This window comes from Theobroma cacao, chromosome 9 (genome assembly GCF_053813885.1).
Source record: "Theobroma cacao isolate CCN51 chromosome 9, ASM5381388v1, whole genome shotgun sequence".
NCBI classification, from domain to species: domain Eukaryota; kingdom Viridiplantae; phylum Streptophyta; class Magnoliopsida; order Malvales; family Malvaceae; genus Theobroma; species Theobroma cacao.
In genome coordinates this window covers 7,118,279-7,138,721 of record NC_142647.1, presented here as the reverse complement: position 1 = coordinate 7,138,721, position 20,443 = coordinate 7,118,279, and the positions used below count along the sequence as shown (strand labels likewise).

The window sequence follows — 20,443 nt, the reverse complement described above, 5'->3', positions numbered from 1 at the left end:
AAGAACAAATGATTTCATTAAAAAAGGATTAAAACCCCCCAAGTATGTATTAATGTATATATATTAACTAAAATTATAAGAGAAATTTATTCGGGGGCAAAAAATATACATTTTTTGAGCTTTGGAAAGAACTAATTAGCAATTTCCAACAAATGTTTCTAAAGGTACAAAAATCAGGTGTAGTTGTTTGCTCTCTGAAGTATGACATGAAAATAAGTAATAAAATTATAACTATAGAATTTCTGGGTGCTGGCTTGGTATCAAATGCAAAACAGAACGAGCCCCAACACATGTTTAATCACTATCTTGAGAACACAAGCAGTATTGCAGTAGAGATTGTTAATATTATGGGATAAAATCCATACCAACTGCCAGCTCGAATATCCTGCAAAAGTGCACATAAAAATAAGATTAAATAGGACAAAGAAACGATAATATCAATCAATAGGCAAACTCCTCAAATGATATGCATAAGTACTAAATACAATCTCTAGCATCTTTCACTTTTCCTGTGTTGTTCGAGTCAAATTAAAATTGAAGTTACCACAAACAAGTGAGTCACTAAACCACATATTTTGATATGTTCAGAACTCCATTTTGTCAAGTTAAGCCAAAACAACACCTTTTTATTCCCTTCATTAACAAAGAAAACAGATATATGCATAACCAATTAAAGGGAGATCTTGTCACAAACTAAATAACCTACCAAATAAAGCCACCAAAAGACTACCTATTTTGCCTATTAATCAAATGGTATATCTAGGTTCTGGGAACGAACAAATATTGGCATTCAATGGAAGAAATTTTATCTTCATCATTTTAATTCTTTTTCATCTTATTTTTCCTTCCCTTGGAACCATTATTGAACTTGCTGCACTGGGGATGAGGTGACTTGGGAAGGGCCATGATTTGGCAATAAGGTCAATTCTAAATTAAGAGGTTTCTGATACGCTGAGTTCGCATTTCAACCTTCCAACTGTACTGGGAAAATAAGCTAACCCATAGTAGCTTATGATACCATTTGGTACCCACCCTCTTCATGTACAACCAAACTCAAACCAGCATCGTCCCCTTAGCTGTTTCCAATAATTTATATTACTCACCAATTGGGGATTGTTTTTCATGCTATTAAGCAACTGATCCCACAAGGTAACAAGTATGAATACAAGTTAGAGATTCTGTAGAACATATGGCATCCAAACAGGATTTTTCTTATTGAAAGAAGTGCTTCCCATGTAGCATTGGTGCAAAAATGATGTGTAGATCTGGGTTGATCTTTTCGTTGTACTTGATTAAAGTCCTTGTGCATTGTAAATGATTAATAAGTCCTGCATGATGATGGATTAACCTTTTTGCAAGGCATATAGGAGCACATTCAGCTTTTCTGGTTTTAGAAAAAGTTAGGCTGCACTGGTTTGGCTGGGGATACTAGCGTTCCTCCTGCCATATTGCCGTTTGTGCTTACTTGGGATCCTTCCAGGATCATATGTACATTACTTATTTTTAATCCACTAGCAGGTAGTCAGAATGAAAACTGGCAAATCGTAGAAGCTTTGCATCACATGGCAGGAGGCTAAACTTAACTTGGAGGACCTTATCCAATCTTTCAACTGCATTCCTGTCTTCTTTTATGATTCCTTACTCAATAGTTCATATATGTTAGAGAGACTTCCTTTCATGCAGGATGCAGAGAAGAAACAATACAGAGAATCACTACCTAAGAATTTTAGACATAGAAATTAGGTAGGCTCCTTTATTTGTTTATGACTTGCAACTATAAAAACTTATTACTGTGGTTTTTGACAGTAGACTTGATTATTGGAATACGAAATCAGAAAATCTATCTACTTTCATTCTTGTTCATCTATCTCTCTTTACTTTCTCTCTGTTCTCTCCTATATCCTCTCTATGTTCTTTCTCTTCAAGCTGCCCTACGAAGTTGAAGGAAATTTGTCATTCAAACTAATAAATAAGTGGACTTGGGTGCTCTCAGATATAGATAAGGCATTTACATAAAAAATTCTACAGCAACCACTAATTAATGGTTCAAGAACATGATGAGAAGACCATCAAAGGGGTGCATAAAAAGGCATTATGAATCTATGCAATGCAATCAAGCAAGTATAGACATGTTGGGAATGAGTGAAATGGTATTTGGGGCAAGTTATTAAGTACAGACTTGTAAACGAAGCAGATTGTTAATGAGAAGATAAATAAGACTTGTAAAGCAGTTGGGTCAGCAGCATCACATATTGTGATATTGATAAACTATATGACAATTCTAAGCCTCTTCCGTTAACATGATGAAATTGTTATTGCAGTCTGTCTTTCTTTTTATTAATAGACATTAAAATCCTAATGCTTTCACTATATCTAAATTGTAAAATTAGAATTGTCTAGATACCACTGCTATATACCCACCCATTTTTGCTCCAATGTAATTTCATCAAGTGGAAATCAAAGAAGAGAAAACAAAATAATTAGCACACCAAGAACATGACAAATTGACAATGTTATAAGAATATGCTTCTTCTGTCAGAGAATACTCAAATCTGATCTGCAAAAAGTTAACATATCTGAGATGACATATGTCAAGGGTGGACGGTAGCCTCATACCTTCAAAGATGAAAGTGATGAATCTGCAGATGAAGATTTAAGTCCATGAAACCCGATATCATACGAGATGCTCCCATCAGGTTTAAACAGTCCAAAATTCCTCTCGGAGGTTGGCCCAGGCTTCAAATTTTCATTAAAGATCGCAAAAACATATGCCTTAACCACATTTTTTGGCCTGAGCGGAGTTCCTTTCTTCTTTGCAAGCCTTTTTCGCAAATTGTAATTGTATGTCCTTGCATTACTTGCTGTTGCCGCAGATTCATTCTCATCTCCATGTGAAGCCCACCCTGTCTCTGTGATGATAACTTCCATCTTTTTAAACCCAGCATTTTCTAATGCAGCATAGGCTGCATCAATCTGAGCATCAAGCAGGTTATCATAATGCAACTTAGTTTTCGGATCATCTGCTCCCTGAGTTGGTTGGAAGAGAGCATAATTAATATCAATATGCTCTGGATTATACATGTAGGCGAGAAAAGGGTAAGCATTTAAACAGAAAGGGGAGCCAATTTGTGAGAAAAACTCTAGGAGTGGCTTCATATACTGAACTACATTATCTCGGAATACACATGATGAGGGAGGGAAGGAATCAGCAAAAACAGCCTGTGAATGCGCCGTGGTAATCTGAACAACATCACTTAACTTAAGCTTATTTACTGCATTGTAAACATTCTTAACAGCACCCAGAAGAAATCCAGAAAATTCATCACTCCCTCCTAAGACTTCATTCCCAATAGCAATCCCACGAATATGTGTATCAGGAAGATATGCCAGCACATTGTCCTTGACCCAATTCATTGCATGATCTGCATTGGCACTAATGTCTCTCAGATTTTCATTTGGAAGTCCAACCACAATTTCCAGCCCTGTTCCACTAAATGCTTTGAGGACACTGTGATCAGCATCATAAATTCGAACATTCTTTATTTTTGCTGCCCTAAGAAGTGTGGCAACTTCATCAGGTGAAGGGATGTTATTTGCAATTCTTCCATAATTAATGCCATATGTTCCGGTGAATGCTTTCACAGTCACAGATGCTGGAGAAAAGAGACAAAAATATTTTTTGATTACTGTCAGTTTATTTCTAAGCACCACGTAATAAACAGGAAGACAATTATAACAACAATGATATTCACTTGTCAACCCAGACAGAAGAGAGTACACAATTTAAATTTTCTAGACTTGGATAACTATTATGGTCAACATTTTGGTAGGGAAAAAAAACTAAGGCTGTTTTTCCCCTGATTTTTGGCAAACACATCTCACTTCCTATGAATTCTACAATAATATAGTGCATCTTTTGTGGATCACTAAAACAAATCGAATTCTTTATGTTTTATTGGTAAGATCTCTGGCATTAAGATGTCCATTATAAATTGAAAGAAACAATAATAAGCACCAATTGCACTAAATAATATATAAGCAAGTTCTCGAAATAATAGAAAGAGGGTTAAAAGAAAAAAACTGCATACACACGCATACACACATTGCACAAACCAAAAGCCAAACAGAAATGAGCATTAAAATAAGAAAGAAATTTTTTTCAAATGTGTTCTAATACAGTATGAGTGAATCAGTAGTTATTGATAAGAAAAAGAGTGAGAAAGGCTGGTATGGAGACAAAGTTGGGGAAAATTCACTAGAGGGTGGTTATCAGATATGGTTTTTATGTTATTTTTGTTTCTTCAATTACTATTATGTCATTTTTTATAGACTTATATTGTATGGTTTGTAATCAAAACTGTGAAAGAACTTTTGTGGCATAAAGTGAGCAAATTTCAACCTTCAAAAGAACTTAAGATTTGTTTAACTAATAGAAGATATATACATCTCTATACACACACACAGAAATCATCCCAAAAATCAAACAAAATAATTTTAGCACGGAAAGCAAACGAATGCCATTAACAATTGAACACTAACACATAAAAGAATGGTTATACATTAGTAAAACCATCCTTATGGATGAAGCTATACTAAAAAAGAACTCTCATACTTTGACGAAACTTTAATCTAACATATCCACCAAACTGAGTTCTTATATAATCCACCGAGCCTTACAAGAGAATAATAGGATTCAAATCCCAAATCCAACTAAAAAACATAGCAATTGAAGTACAAGTGCAACAGCGGAAAAGAGCCTTCCTTTCATTCAAGAAAAAAAAAGTACTCAATTAATCATGATATAAAAGAAACATTAAATTTAATGAATTTTTTTTTTTAAAAAAAGCGAATTTTCCCACAAAAGAGTAGTTTCTCGGTTGACTACATCTTTTTATTATGAAACATTCACCATAGCTTACAATTATCAATATAAAAGGAACATCCCAACAAAATTCATCAGTAAGCAACCAAGACCCAAATTTTAAAACAAGGTGAACTTTCAGTAGAAAAGGCAATATACACAGTTCCAAATGATTAAACTCAACAAATTCTGAGATCAACCCAATTTAGACAACATAAAAAAAAAAAAGCCGAGCAAAAAAATTCAATTATAAACCTTAAAAAAAAAGTAAGGGAGAAAGTACCAATTGGAGCAAGAAAGACCAAGAAGAATAGATGAAACCCAAAACTTTTCATTGGCTTTGTTTCTCTTCAAGGAAGAATCAAAGGATCCGACTTTTGGAAACGATCCTTACAAGGGGAAGACAGAAGAACAAAACCAAAACGGAAAATTGAACTAACTCCTTCAATGCAGTGCTCCTTGTAACTCTGGCATGCCATAACACACCAAAGATTCTCCCTTTATACTTCACTTTCTCTCTTTATATCAAACTCTCTCCATGCCTTTGCTTTTGACTCTTATAATCTTAGCTTCTTTGTTTTCTTCAACTATAATCTGGGTAAATCTGGGAATAGAAAACAGTGAAGTGATTCTAAGACAGAGAACAAAAGGTTTGTTTTTGGCGGTCGTTTTCTGTGGGACTCTGCGGAGAGAGGAGGTTCGGCCTCGGGCCTTTGATTGTATTGAACTAATGAAGTCCTAGGACTGCTCGTTTTAAAACTTAGTCGTGTGGTTGTTTTTTTTGAATAAAAAAAAAACCTTGGGTTTTAGTGTTAAATTTGTTGTCATTGGTCAATGTCATTGGTCAATGCTAACTTGCCAATTTGGAAGTGTTGAACTTGCGTTTTTACCCACTCGCAATCTCAAAAACTGTTTCCACGCGCCATAAGTGGCATGAATTAAAAGCTTTTATTATTATTATTATTATTATTATTGTTATTGTTATTATTATTAATAGAAGTGGTAAAATGAATCCAAATTAAAAAACTTATTTGAAAAAATTTGAATTTGAATGTGGTCAAACTCGAATTGGTCAAAAATTCAATAATCAAAATCCAAGATCAATCTAAATTAAAATTATAATAATTTATGTTTAATACTAAAAATATAAAATTAATTATTAATTTCATTATAATCTAAATTCAAAAATAATTCAAACTTAAACAATTCAAATTTAAAATGAATTGAACTTGTTGTGACTCGAATCCAAAATGATTCCATTTAAACTTGACCATTTACTATATCTAGTTATTAGTGAATGATCTGGTTATCAAGTGAAGTATTAATATACTCATATGTCTACTAGCGCAAGTCGAGAACAACTAAGACTTATTTTTACCGTTCTTAATTGTATCAAAAATTTAAAAATCTCATTTGTTAGCTTAATGAAATATAGTGTAATGCATTTATTTTTTTGCTTATTTCAATAATATCATAAAAAATGGTTTTAATAAATTAAACTCAATTTGATTGATGTTTGTATTTTTATTTTATAATAAAAAATAATAGATAAATTTCACTCCAAAAAATAGATAAATAATAAAAATAAAAAAATCAATTAAAAAGAAATTTAAAAATTCCAACCACTTTTCTCATCATTTAAAAAGTTGAGATGAAACTTTATAGTTTCTTTTTTTTTTGTTTGCATTATATATATTACTGTTATTGGTTTTGGTTAGTTCCAACTTCCTAGAATCATATTAGAAAGTGCAAATTATATTTTATGCTAAAATTTTATGGACAAAAGAAATATAGAAACGATTGTAATAAAAAATTGTTAATTGCTAACCACCAAGACTTGTTTTACTAAAGATATAATGAGACTAAAAATGGGTTTCCCTTATTACGAAGCCAACCTATTAAGGGAATGTCTTTTTTCTAGTTATTACAATCCTTTTGTGGGTGTCCCTTTTTCCAACTGCCACAGCTCGTATGCATTGCTATGCTGGCCCAAATGCAGACAGGAATTTTAAGAATTTTAAGGTTTTGAATCCTCAGGGAATTTCCTGCCAAGCGACAATGGGAGCGCGTGCGCGTGGGAGAACCTTTCATTGCGTTTTGAAACGCATAGACCACCTTCTTTGGTATTGGTCTTGGCTCAAGCGAGAAGAGATGGCAGCCATTTTTACAGAAGTGGCTTCAAATTTTTGCAAATTCTATTCAATTCCCTCAAAGATTCCAATTTTATAATGTGTGTAGGCCAATGCCACCTAATCAATCATTCGATTGGCAATGTTCAAGCGAACTCAACTCCCCTACTCTTCCCATATTTTATCACCTGTTGGTCAGTATTTAAGAGATAATAACCAATTTAGCTGAATTGCTAATAATAATTTTTTAATGAGGAGGGTAGCTTCGAATTTTATTTTTTAAATCACATATATATACTTATCTCTTAGTACGTGGAAATGTCAAATAGAAGGAAATTAATTATTTCATTAACTTACACTTCTCTTAAACGTTGAATAACTACCTCTAAATCACTGGAATGGACAAGAAAATAAGAATGATATGATTAATGAGAAAACGTTTGGTCCTAATTTCAGAAAAGGTGGCTATGAAATGGACTTTTATCATGATTTCCCAGCTAATGTGAAAGCTATTGGGTAACTAGAAAGTGTTGTCATCAAACTGTCCTCCGTCCTCTCAACCTCTTCCTCACCCCGGTCCCCTCCCAAAGGAAAACCTTCTCGCGAATAATTAGATTATGAAAAATTTGTAATTTTTTCTTTATCTGTTTTCTTTTAATGGAGCAATTTACTCTTTTTTGGAGAAATATTATTTTGTCACAATTATTTATTCATAAATGATACAAAAATAATAAATAATAATTTTATGAACATTTTATTTTTCATTTTGATTATCGAATATTTTAACACGTTTCCCTTTTGTCCTTTTTGGAGTTGCTTAACTAAGTTAACAACTCCAAAAGCAACAACCCACCACTTGTTAATTTGGGTTATCAAAATGGGGTAAATCAGAGCACCTAAAGAAGGTTCACACATTAACAGCAGACACTTTTCGCTTTTTGATAATGAATCTTTGCAAACACTTGACGCATTAAATATCTATTAAATAATATGATGTCAAAACAAAATCTAAAAAAAAAGAAAAAAATGAAATTACTTTTAAACATTCTCTTTTTTCAACTATTTTTTCACGTGCGGATTGTTGAACTTGAACGAGTGGGGTATATCGAAGAGCACTCATCGCAGTGGCTGACAAATGTAGACCAAGTTTGGGCGGTTGGGGCGGCTGCTCGGAGATCCCGCTTGACAGTAACTGGCAGCTACCATTTTGTTTGTTCAATTACTAGGCTTTCACACACTATGCTCACTTTCGAATCTAAGTATGTCTGATTTAAAATAATTATATAATCAACGAATTTGAAATATACTTCGCGTTTGAAATTAAAGAAGATCAAGTAATAGTTAAGTTTGAAAATTCTAGCTGCTCTTTAATTACGCTTAATTTAATACCTAAATAGAGGAGGCAATAAGGCATACTGTACTGTCACTGGCTTAATCCCCAGTAAAAAAAAGTTTGATGCTTACGTTTTGAAAAAGAACTGAAAGTTATTGTAACCTTGTCCACTTTCCATCATTACCTTAACTGGCAAGAAACAAGACATTTGGCTGACTACTTTTCTTCGAATTATTTTATGTCCTGCTACTTCACTTGATAATGCAGCTGAGCTTAGAATGCCAATCAATGCTTTGACGAAGGAAGCAAATGGTGATCATAACTTAAGAGACAAGAGTCTTGTCTTCGAAGTTTGAACTAACATTTTGTTTGTAACTAAAGAAAGAAAAGTGAAGACTTTCAAATAATTAAAGATGTAATTAATGGCGCCTTACTCCTTAATTAGGTGCAAACCCAATTAGAAGTCAATTTGATTCCGTACTTAAAAGCTAGTTCAATCCAAAAAGAAATATTAGGAAGGTACCTGCTGCAGTTCAATTAAAATTTAATTACAATTTTTTTTTAAATTGTGAACTGAACAGTAATTATAATTTACAAGAAAAAAAGGGGTATGAACAGGACAAAGGCCACGAAGGTGGAAGTACTTTTCTGTGTGGGAATAGGAAAAGCAATGAAGTTTAGAAAGCGAAAACTGTGGGGGGACCTTTATTGAAGTTTAAGTTAATTACTTTGATTAGAAACTAAATAAATGTTGGGTGTGTATGATTTTATAGTTCGTACCTGGCTTTAAAAAAAAAAACAAATCTGACATAAAAAGAGTTGTCTTTAGAGCTGGCTTTGAAGGGATATAGCACTTGGTTATGGAGGAACTGATAGCTTTTGTCAAGCCAAATGAAATGATCCACGTAAGGGAATCTACTTTTCCTTCTTTCGTTTGATGAGTGGGTAAAGTTAAGGAAAGCGGAGAGGTTCATCATGCGGAAAGCTTCAGGCTTTCCTTTCTATTTCGTTAGTGGGCCCTGTTTTCGCAGCATTTTCCTCTGTTCTTGTATCTAGAAAAATGCTGTCTGTGTTTTCGCTGCATTTCCCTCTGCTGGGTCACAGGCCTTTGGGTTATTTTAAGATTTGCATGTGTACTTCTTTGTATTGAACGGAGCAACTCATTAGTTATTTTTCCATGCAACTCAGTGTGTGACATCGCCAGAAACAATCTTTATCAACTGAGAAACAAAAAGTGCATTTGACTTTTTTTTTTTTGTTTCAAATGCTTTAACTTCTATTTTCATCTGGAAACTCAAATTCATTTATTGTAAAAATAGCATAATAATAAAAAAATCATTCAAAATATTCACAACCTTGTTTCATTTACACCCAAATCACTCATTTTGTATTTAGATATTCCCAAATTCTCTTTTAGTTTAATGATATTCTTTAATTTTGTATATGATTGGTCACGTACAAGAGTCTTAACTTAGTTTGATTGAAATCTGATATCTTAGTGTTGCTAGAATTAAAATCTATCTCAACAAGGCATGTTAGTCTAACTACAATTAAAATATTCTAATTTAAGTAGAATTCAAAACTATCACAACACCCTCCAAAACAAAAGGTCATTTCGAACGATGATTGGTTTATTGGTGAGTTTACAAAATCAAAAGAGATTATAGCAATAAACAAATTTCATTCCGTCGTATTAAGACAAATTGGATGCCATACTGAACAAATTTATCAGGAATTTAATTTATTAGATGGATAGCTACGCCAAGATGAATGAGTACCTCCGTATAGAAGCCTCTTGGCTTACAGCTTACGTTTTAATTTGTCTGAAAAGGGAAAGGAAGAAACAATACAGAATTTTCTTTCCCAATCACCTAGCAAGATTATTATTGGTATGTCTGAGGTTAAGCCATGATACAAGGTAATAAGTTATAATCAGAGCCCCTCGACATGTCTGAATTGAGATTTTGCTGTTATTTGTCTTTGAATTTTAGTATTCAGACTATGGTTGTGTTGATAAATGTAGATTTAGATCCTGTATTAAGTGGGCATTCAAATGACAGGAAGCCCCTTAAGCATTGGCAAAATGACTGGACCAGATAACAGAATCCAGCAACCTTATCTTCTGAAAGTGCCAATACCTCTAATTTTTCCCACCAAATTTACCAGAAAAGCAAAGAAAAATTAAAGCAAAGAGATCAAAAAAATTAAAAAAAATGGCAACTGCATTTCTCTCAACTGCTAACTCCTTCCTTTCCTCAACTCTCTCAACTTCCACGTCTTCTTCCTGTTCATCTTCTTCTTCTTCATTAACACCAGCATTAATTTACCTCAACAATCAAAATGTCAAAAGAAGACAAACTCTTTGCAAAGCATTCAACGAATCACCACCACCCTCTCCAGCTTTAACCAAAAGAGGCTTCTCTCTCGGCTTCATCACCAGCTTAGTCTTGGCTGGTAATGGTTGCTTCGGTGCCAATGCAGCAATTCTAGAGGCTGATGATGATGAAGAACTTTTGGAGAAAGTCAAGAAAGATAGGAAGAAAAGGCTTGAAAGACAAGGAGTGATCAGTTCATCAGACCAAGAGAAAGGTTGATTGGTGCTTTTCTTGTATGTTTCCTTAAAGTAAAGAATTAGTGCGCATAATTCGAATGGACCCAAATGCTCTTACAGCATAAATTTCTGTCAGTTCCTCCTTTTCTGTGTTTAATCGAAGTGCAATGAATCTTGTTTGTGTCCAAGCTGTTAGACCAATCTGGAATTCTTCCTTCTGATGATATAATTACATAGTCATGTGCTTCTTTAAACTTTGCTTAGACAATTAGATTGAGCATTTCAAGAAGGTGATTCCTACTGAAAAAAAAAATTGTGTTGTTCTTGTGTCTAAACTTTTGCATGAGGTTTTATTTCTAAGCTTAGTAGAAGCTATGTTTGATTAATTGTTATTCCCATTTCGGAGTAGCAATTGGGGTTTCAAGAACTTCACTCTAGGTAGGCTACTAACATGCCCTCTTTTAACCTTGGCGATTGCACATAAGCTTGGAAAATGGTCCTTGTGTGTTGTCTTGTGTTGCATTTTACGATGAGGACATCTTTGAAAGCATGACTGTAGATTAAGCAGATTGGTGGAGGAGTTGAGCCAATGCCTGAGATTTTAAGGCTTAATTGACCTGAGCTAGGCTGAGATTGAAGTTGTGATAGGCAAGTGCCATTTATCTTAAAACAGCCATCAAGAAGCAACCGGATGATGATATCTTCATAACCTCCGATACATTCACCAGTGTTATCTTCCTTCTTCTTACCATCACAAAATGAATAAATGATGGCTATTGATACAAGAGATGTAGCGTATAACGTTTTCCATGCCATTTTCTCAAGCTCAGCAGCAAATATTCTTGTCTGCGGTGCTGCCTCTAACATTATGCAATGAAATGGAATGTTGCAGGATATTTGCAGGATCTGGTATACAAGTTAAGCAAAATAGGTCAAGCCATCGACAACAATGATCTGCCTGCAGCCAGCTCAGTTCTTGGGGGAAGCACTGATATAGATTGGGTCAAGAATGCCAATAAAGCCTTCAACAAGGTCACTCTTGATGATAATATATCTTCACACAATTGTCTATAAATTAATTTTGAGCAATCTTATACCCCTGCAGAAAGCCCCACTTGTAGCAAACATTTTAAGGATCTTGGATTTCGGATTGTAACCTTGCAAAAGTTTTAATTTTGCTGTCATACTAGCATCTGACTTCTGCAATATGGGTTTTCATGGAGGAGCATATGACCTTCTCATGTAGTGGCTTATGTTATAAAGATGTCTTAAGCTTTTTTCTGTTTGCTTTCTTAACAGCTGAGCTCTAGTCCTGAAGAAAAGACTCAGGTGGATACGTTTAATGCTTCATTAGCTTCACTGATCTCATCAGGTGGGTCACTCTTGCAAGTAAAATTTGATATTCCAGCATTAAAATTGTACCTTAGATATGTCTCGCATTTCTGTACTGCACGGTTGGCGATCATCCAGGTGACAGAATGACAGAAAACAGTAGTTTACCTAAAGATCATAACTTACTTATGAGTCCAATGTTTTGATTATGCCCTTCTCTTGTTTGCATTGCACTTTGTAGTTACAAAAAATGATGTTGAATCATCCAAAGTAGCATTTGTGGCATCGGCAAGTGCATTTGAGAAATGGACGACCTTGACAGGGCTCTTTGGACAACTTAAAGGTCTTTGAGGAAAAGGATGATGGATTTTCTTTTTCTTCTTTTTAGCATCTGTTGAGAAAAAGTACAATTAAGGTTTCATTTATCCTCCATTGGGGAATTTTACTGAAATCCTCTATTAGCGTTTCTTTTCTTTTTCACGATTCAGCTGGGTCCAAAAGTTGAGATCAACAGACTGTTTCTTTCGTAAGAGCTGTAATTCCTTGCTCGATTTGTTTGAGCTTCGGTTTTTTGTAAGATTTCTCAATAAGCACCACAAATTCTGATGCAATCAGCTGCCAGGGATCTTCTTTTATCAATATACTAACCAGTTAGTTTGAAGGACTGCAAGAGTTAAGAAACCTGCGGCTTTATTCAAAAATCTCACAAAATCAGCATTCTCATTGTGCAAATAATTGTGACTACTTTCCGTGGGCAGAGGCTATTTAGGGTTCAAGACTAGATGATAAATGCTGCATGTTATCTCCCTACAAGACGGGTATGAAGATGTTTATTCAACATTTTGCTCTCGTTTTGGTTGTAATGGATGTTGAGACAATTAGACTTCACGGTCCCCAATGGTGGTTGGGCATTTCATGGTCCCTTCCCCAACTTCACACGTGGGGGGGAGAGAGAAAAGCACCAATCCAGGAAAAATACCCATTGTGGACGAATGCTTACCTTGTGTTGTTTCCACAGAATCTACAGCTTCTCATGAAAAGTTTACCAAATTAATCAAGAAAATAATAAAAGCAACATATCAGAAGAGCATTAGGAGTTTCATCCACTATTGTAACTTATTACTTAACACTGCATATTACATTCATTTGCAGTATTAGATGCCATAATGTTACATAAATTACTGCAAGCTACAGGTCTGACCAATACATTTGAAGCAGCTATATTATAAAGCTATCTACCTTTATATGGAAGGATGTCTCAATGAACAATCAGTTACTATCCTTGACAAACATCAAAGCTACAGTCATTTGAAGGAGCCCCAAAAATCTAAAAGGGTCACAAAGAGGTGAGAGAGAAGCCTGCATCAAGTTAATCTATTGCATATATATAGTAACTCAAGGCTTGATCTCGCCTGCATTATTTCCATTACTACCATTCTGAATTGCTTCTTCTGCTTTCTTGTCAATTTCATTGACAACTGAAGTATTTTGCCCCTCATTGCAATTTGCTGATTCTTTCTCCTTGATTGCTCCTTCAGATTCAGTAGCGCTAATATCATGCTTCCCTTTTTCTTCTACTTCCACCTTATTTTTTATTTCCCCAGTAATTCCTATGTCCAGTTTTTCCTGTTCCCCAGATCGAAGCCCTTTCTCTGCTTCAGCCACTGGTTGTTCAACCTTTCCCTGAGACGCTGTACCCTCTGAACCTTCCTTTTCCTTTTCAGCAACTCCAGAAGCATCAGCTTCAACTCCATCCTTGGGGTTCTTCAACTTTTTAGATGCTGCGTCAGCACTTTCCGTACCATATTCAACATTAGTAGATACATTAGCATCTTCTCCAAGTTTCACTTCTTGAGGAGTGGATTCAGTTTTGCCATCGCCATCTTGTGTTTTATTTTTATTCTCATTTTCATTTTCCTGCACAGCAACCTTTCCAGCCTCTCCCTCATTATCTTTCTCAGATTTTTCAGCCTCTTGCATATGATCGTCTTTAGTCTCCTCAGTTCCTTCAGGGCCTGTCTCCGTTTCTTTGTTATCCTTCTTTGAAGCTGATGATTTTCTGCCACGTTTTTTTGGAGGTTCACTTTCTGGTGTTGGCATTGCTTTTACCTTCTCACTAATCCTTGCTGATCTCCTTGGGGTCTCGCCAGTGCCCCAATCGAATACTGATACTGCTGGACCACCAGGGTGTGCTTTAAGGTACTGTTCCAATTGTTTTCTGTTGCTGATTTCCTCTCCTGTGGGAGCAGTGAATAAGATCTCGTTTTTCTTAGGAGTCCCCCCTTTCTTAGGCATGAACTGCAACAAAAAGAAACCCTGAAATTGCACCGGCTTTTTGATAGGGAAACATATATGATGATATAAATTCAATATCAAGAAATTCAAGACCAAAATATCTTATATGAAGGTCTCCAGCTATATAAATGCCTACAGCAAATGTCAGCTAAAATCGAACTCAAATGTTGAGTTTGGACACATCATAGTCAATCAAATTTAAAGTTCCAACATATGAAACAGGCATGCCGGTGAACTTAAACAAAGAAAAAAATTTTAACAGAACTACCCTACCACAGCAGAAAAGCATCATGTAAACTAAAGAAAATCCATAGAAAATTCATCTACTAAAGAAACATGCAAAAAACTATGGCAGGTTGATGACCAGGCATCTAATTCAAGAAAGTTATGCAGAAAAGCAGAGCATAAATCATAATTCTTCTTGGCCTAAAGAAAATCGCAATTCCTTCACTAACCATACAATACACATAATACTTGTACCGCACCAAACTAAAAAAACTAATTTACTGGAAGGCAACTTAAGCATACTGTTTAAATTAACTTATTGGATGGCAGTCGAGAAGTGAGACCCAACAAAATGTTTGAATATTTTCCATTTCACCCAATCTTCGTAAGGATGCAGAACAGAAGCCATTATCCCCACTCTGTGGCATCCATACCTAACCCCACCCGGTTAATAAGGTTAAAAAAGAAAAAAAAAGAAAGTGCACAAGACCAGAAGCAGTGAAAGACCTAGATGAGTCAAAATGGCATGACAAAACTTGTGTAGCCAACTCCAAAAATCTAGACAGGTGTTATTAATTTGGGGGGCATAAAAACACATAAATCCTGACTGGTTGGTAAACTAATTAAACTTGTTTGAAGGGCCTTTAAGATGCAAAGCCCAGAAACATGTGTAATTGCCAAGTTCTGTAACTTGATAATAGTACCATTGAATCACAAAAAAAAGGAACGCGGGTTCAAAAAAGTTAACTGCACCTTCGCTACCCAATTAGTTTAAACAAGTGATAACATGATTAAAATTTCCAATCGAGTAAGATAGAGAACAAGGCATGACAGCGTAGACCGTGATCGATTGTCAAGACTCAAGATAAAAAAATCCCACTGGCATAGAAGTGTAGACCATTATCAATTGTCAGGACTCAAGATAAAACAATCCAACTGATACTTCATTTCTAATACATGGGTGATAATTTTATGCCATGGAAGAAAAACCCTGGGAAAGATATGACTCATTTCCAAAAACAGAACCACAATTTTCAGGCTGTATCAGTTAAAGCATAAGTCTGCCACTAGTAGGCACTGCCTACCAAAAGTATATGTAACTAACATACCATTGTAGATCCATGCATCAGGAGTTTGAAGAAATCAGATGAAAATATTGTAGCCTTAGCTGATCTTGTAAAAGGGTAACAAACATAAACACCAAAAAAATACCTTCTGGGCACTCAATGTTTTTGGTCCCAAGAGTATACAGCACTTTTTTGTTATAGTATTTTAAGAATGACATAAAAACCAATTAAAATTAAAAAAAAAAGAAGCATGAAAAAACTTCGCAAAAGGAAAAACGCAATAAGCTCATTTCTAAAGAGGTACTTTGAAGTTCCACTGAAATCACCTTCTCACTCGAATACAGTGTTTCACATGAGGGAAAGTAAGAAATTATTTGGGCAAGCATATCCTACATACTGTTAAGCAAGGTTCATTCCCTTCACAAAAGATCTACAGAAGCCCAACATGAATAAATAAAATTAAAGACGGTAAATCAAAATATTTCAGTATGCCCATTAATTGAAGCAGCATGAACTTTATACACCATCCAAAGCTTTGTGATCCTGTAAGGGCGCCAAAATTGTTATACTATCAAGTATCCAAATTGATACCAGAGAAAGCTCCATAGTCCATACATGACCAGGAAAAGTTCTAGAGGGTACTTCCACAGAAATGGTTCAGAGAGAACATAAGTACAACAACATTCAGCAGGACCTAAAAAGATTAGGAAACTCTTAAATAAGAAATTACAGCCCTGAGAGAGCTCAAGGATATCAGCCACAAGAAGTAACAACCATATGTTCAGAGACCATTGGGAACTTGAGCAAAGAAATTGTACACACAAATAGGCGGAATAACACTAAGCCCTCCATTAGATTAGATCAAAATGCATACAATCAAACTTACGTAAATTTATAAAACACAACAAATGAACATTGAATCTTATATAAATTTTGAAACATGGCAGAACAACTTCAAAACAATGTGTAATCGACTAGCATTCTTCTACATTATTTCAACGCTATAGTAGTTATCATAGCATTTCTCAATTGAACGATACGTATTCCAACTACTAGTACTAGAATTTCAAATGGGATGCTTATTTCTCCCCGAAAATTATTTTAAAACAGAAAACCCGAAATTCCAGAGAAAGGCCATCTACAGAACCCTAGCTATTGCTTTGCTTCCCATAAATTGGGAAACCCAGAAATCTTCACAAAATAACCCAAAATCGAAAAACTACTCATAATTCACCATTAATGCTAGAAGCACAAAACAAAAAATTAAAAATTGTCATTAGTTCCCCAAATTCTACCTCTAATTCCCAAATAAAAAAAAATTAAAACCAAACGAAACCACGAGCAGTACACTCTAATTAACAGAATTTAACCACTCAAACCAAAAATAGATAAAATTATTAGACGCCATGTTAAATTTGAAGCAATTAAAATCTAAAAAAAGAAGAAGAACCTTTTTCTTCCAACCAGGAGGAGCAGGGAGTTCTAAGCAAACAACATCCTCTTTGGCACCCTCCGTTTCCTTCTTCTCCACTGAGCTCGCCATTTCCACCTACAAATTCCCCACACAAATTTTATCAAGAATTGTTTTTTATTTATTTATTTATATACCAACACCTAGTACGCTAGAGAGAGAAAGAAAATGCTGAGCTGACCGTTTTTTCTCTCTCTAGAAAGTTGAAAATATTATTTTACAAAATAACAGGTTTATCTGTTGAAAATTTTGGATTTTTATATAGAAATGGTGATGTGCCGAATAGGACAAAACCAAATAGCAGATGAATAGAGACGATTCTTTCGCTTTTTCTTCTTTTATTATTTTTTTACTGTTTTATCCATCTCCAAAAGAAACGCCTTGGGTAGGAGAAGAGTTTTCCGTGCTCCACATGAGTATTCTTCAAACGTGACGGTTTTCGCTCTTTCTGACACCTGTCCTCCTCCTAATTAGTGTTCTAATCATTTGCAAAATAGGTAAACTTAAATAATGTCTTCTCATATTCTTTACTTGATATTTTTCGATGAACCTTTTAATATTCATTTCACATTTTCCAACAAAAATGTAAAAATTTTGTTCGAAATAATTTATGGGATAAAATCAAACTAATTTAAAGTTCATAGTAAGTCAACGTTTTGAAACATATGACTTATTTTCATTAAGACATAATTATTATTATCATACAATATGCGATACGTACTATATGCTACGATATTAATAAAAAATAATATGTATTTATAATTAAATCGTATTTGATCAAGTATCGAAATTTATCGTACATGATACATATCATACGATACGAGAAGCATATCATACTATACACTCAATATATTTTTTATAAATTTATATTTAATTAATTATTAAAAAAATTATTTTTTTATTATTTTTTTGAATTGAAACATATAAAATTATATTTTATGAGTTTTAATTTTTAGATTTTAAACAAAAAAAAACTAAAAAATTAAATTCTCTTTTAATTTTAATATAATAAATGTTTTTTAATTTTTAATTAATCAATTAATAAGACAAATATACATTTTATTTAAAAATCTATATTATTAAAGAGTATGTTGAAAGTTTAAATTAAAAAAATAATTATCTTTTCAATTTAGGCCCTCTAATCTTTATTTACGTTAAAAAAATAATATTTTTTAATTTTTTATTTTACATATATAAATATTATTTATAATTGATTTTAAAATTTTTTGTTATATTTTTCGATACGACACAAACTTAATTCATGTTAACTCATTTCAAATCCAGTAATATTTAAAATGGATGCTTTGTCTTAAAATCCAAACATTATTAACGTATGTAAGAAAATGATTAAACTATCTATGAGATAAAAAAACACCAAAACCAGTCTTTTGTCTAATTTCTAATCAAGGAGTAAATGACATCGTCATCATCTTTTCCCTTCTCTCCCCTTTACAACAACAAAACTCTTGTTTCATGAGAAAATTGCACCGAAACAACGGCCTCAAATTCCCTTGGAAAACAACACCACCTTACCTTTTGATTTGAGGCTTAGATAAAAGAAGAAATGAAAAAAAAAACTAAAAATTGAAGAGAAAAATAAAAGGTATAATATTTGAAAAAACTACTAAACAATTCAAACAAATTTAAATAAACTTTTATTTTTGGGTGAAATACCCTCGATCTCTTAAGTTTTGATCAAAATTACACAGAGATTCATTATTTTTCAAAATAGACATTTTGCTCAAAACGTGTAAACGGCGTTAATATTAAATATGAAATATCTAAAATACCCTATTTATTTTTTCCATTGTTTTTTTACTCTCAAGCTAGCTAATGGTGTCCCTTGCACCGGCTGACCAACCAACACTCCCCTGGAGAGCACCAGAACTAGGGTTTTTTTTTTAAATTAATAAAAAATTGATAAAATTATATAATAGTAATTTTTAAAATTAATAAAGAGTAATTTTTTTTTTAATATTGTCGTGTCATCAAATTGACGAAAACACTAACAGTTGGAAGTATGTGTCCAGTGGAAGATTTTTTTTAGGACGGAGTGTCCATTTCGAAAAGTAATAGACTCATTTAAAATTTCGATTAAAACTTAAGAAGATGAGGATATTTCACCATTTATTTTTTTATTATGCTCAATTAAGTCATGTATTCTATTTTAAGTCAAATATGTACATATAATTAATAGTTAACTAATTGTGATTTGTCAAAATGTCATTTGTCATTTTTATGCTCACATGGCAATAACGTGGAGGATAAAAATGTCACATGACCTTGTCATCATCCCACATCAATGTGTCATATCATTATTTATTATGACATACGGTGTCACGTAGTATAGAATGATAAGTGATATTTTGACTAATAATAATTAGTCAACTATTAGTTATAAAAAGGCTAGTTGATTTAAAATAAAAGTATAAAAACTTAATTGAACACAATAAAAAAATAAGTATATATTTAAATTTTTTTAAATAGTTCAAAAAAATTTTAAAGTATTATGCCAAAATAAAAATAAAAAATTCTTTCTTTCGTGTCTTTGTTTTCCTTCTAAAAGCTTTCAAGCAAAAAAATCATTTCACATGTTTAATTTTTGAAAAGTAATCTTAGCCCTTCACCACCATTTTGTTCCTAAAAGTGAAAAAGCGAGTTGTAGGACAAGCTCTTTAATTTGATGCTTGTTGAACCCAAACTCGAACATTTTTGCAAATCTCTTCATACAATGATAAACAGAAAGTCGTCCATGAATTTATTGAGGGAATTACTTTTCAAATTTTGCGTTCAAATTTGATGGGCTATGCTCAATTGCATAATTTTTTCAAAAATTTTGAATCTTTATCAAGATTTGGAATTGAATGAATTGAGTTTGTTTTGTATTTGTACAAAATAGTCTACTAATTGTTGTGGGTAAGGTTGTTTTATTTGCAATAAGTATATTGTCTGCAAAATAACATTTTATGCCTTCAATAAACTCATGTATGCAAAAATAGAAACAAAACAATTGGCTTTTGCCTGTTTTCCTTTTTTTTCCTGTATTTTTGGATTTTATTCTTTCTAAGTTTGGAAGTAAGATTAAAACGCAAGCATTTTTGTTTGGAAAGAAGTAGCAACAGATTTCTTTCCATTTACCCCATCGCCCCCCTACACTCCCCTCTTCTTTCTCTCTCAAA

At 33.5% G+C, this 20,443-nt stretch overlaps 3 protein-coding genes across 6 annotated transcripts; 1 reads left to right on the top strand and 2 right to left on the bottom strand.

The window, feature by feature from the left end:
• Window positions 1-73: 73 nt before the first annotated feature.
• LOC18588783 (glucan endo-1,3-beta-glucosidase 11-like) lies at window positions 74-5,607 on the bottom strand. 3 transcript variants are annotated; one of them, XM_007013423.3, is made up of 3 exons: window positions 5,145-5,605; window positions 2,617-3,653; window positions 74-385 (listed from the first exon to the last, which is right to left on the bottom strand). In XM_007013423.3, exons 1-3 carry the CDS (start codon window positions 5,194-5,196, stop codon window positions 302-304), a joined length of 1,173 nt encoding a protein of 390 aa, XP_007013485.1. In that variant the 5' UTR covers window positions 5,197-5,605; the 3' UTR covers window positions 74-301. The 3 variants fall into 3 exon arrangements, with proteins under 3 accessions (XP_007013485.1, XP_088666346.1, XP_088666347.1); XM_088810220.1 differs by lacking the exon at window positions 74-385 and adding an exon at window positions 1,498-1,926 and having other exon boundaries at window positions 5,145-5,607; XM_088810221.1 differs by lacking the exon at window positions 74-385 and adding an exon at window positions 1,498-1,931 and having other exon boundaries at window positions 5,145-5,606.
• Window positions 5,608-10,473: 4,866 nt separating this feature from the next.
• On the top strand, window positions 10,474-12,867 carry LOC18588782 (chloroplast thylakoid lumen protein). Its single transcript, XM_007013422.3, has 4 exons — window positions 10,474-10,912; window positions 11,767-11,906; window positions 12,174-12,246; window positions 12,448-12,867. The coding sequence occupies exons 1-4, from the start codon at window positions 10,537-10,539 to the stop codon at window positions 12,555-12,557; spliced, it is 699 nt and encodes a 232-aa protein (XP_007013484.3). The 5' UTR covers window positions 10,474-10,536; the 3' UTR covers window positions 12,558-12,867.
• Window positions 12,868-13,285: 418 nt separating this feature from the next.
• Window positions 13,286-17,505, bottom strand: LOC18588781 (uncharacterized). 2 transcript variants are annotated; one of them, XM_088809851.1, is made up of 3 exons: window positions 17,446-17,505; window positions 17,244-17,342; window positions 13,286-14,504 (listed from the first exon to the last, which is right to left on the bottom strand). In XM_088809851.1, the coding sequence occupies exons 2-3, from the start codon at window positions 17,334-17,336 to the stop codon at window positions 13,602-13,604; spliced, it is 996 nt and encodes a 331-aa protein (XP_088665977.1). In that variant the 5' UTR covers window positions 17,337-17,342; window positions 17,446-17,505; the 3' UTR covers window positions 13,286-13,601. The 2 variants fall into 2 exon arrangements, with proteins under 2 accessions (XP_088665977.1, XP_017983347.2); XM_018127858.2 differs by lacking the exon at window positions 17,446-17,505 and having other exon boundaries at window positions 17,244-17,432.
• Between the last annotated feature and the right edge of the window lie 2,938 nt (window positions 17,506-20,443).

Coding starts and splice junctions, on each gene's coding strand:
- LOC18588782 (XM_007013422.3), top strand. CDS start 10,537: ATGGCAACTGCATTTCTCTCAACTGCTAACTCCTTCCTTTCCTCAACT. Junction 10,913..11,766: donor TTCATCAGACCAAGAGAAAG/GTTGATTGGTGC, acceptor GGAATGTTGCAG/GATATTTGCAGGATCTGGTA. Junction 11,907..12,173: donor CCAATAAAGCCTTCAACAAG/GTCACTCTTGAT, acceptor CTTTCTTAACAG/CTGAGCTCTAGTCCTGAAGA.
- LOC18588781 (XM_088809851.1), bottom strand. CDS start 17,336: ATGGCGAGCTCAGTGGAGAAGAAGGAAACGGAGGGTGCCAAAGAGGAT. Junction 14,505..17,243: donor CTCCTGGTTGGAAGAAAAAG/GTTCTTCTTCTT, acceptor TTTTTGTTGCAG/TTCATGCCTAAGAAAGGGGG.
- LOC18588783 (XM_007013423.3), bottom strand. CDS start 5,196: ATGAAAAGTTTTGGGTTTCATCTATTCTTCTTGGTCTTTCTTGCTCCA. Junction 3,654..5,144: donor GGTCTTTCTTGCTCCAATTG/GTACTTTCTCCC, acceptor TCTTTTCTCCAG/CATCTGTGACTGTGAAAGCA. Junction 386..2,616: donor CATCACTTTCATCTTTGAAG/GTATGAGGCTAC, acceptor GCACTTTTGCAG/GATATTCGAGCTGGCAGTTG.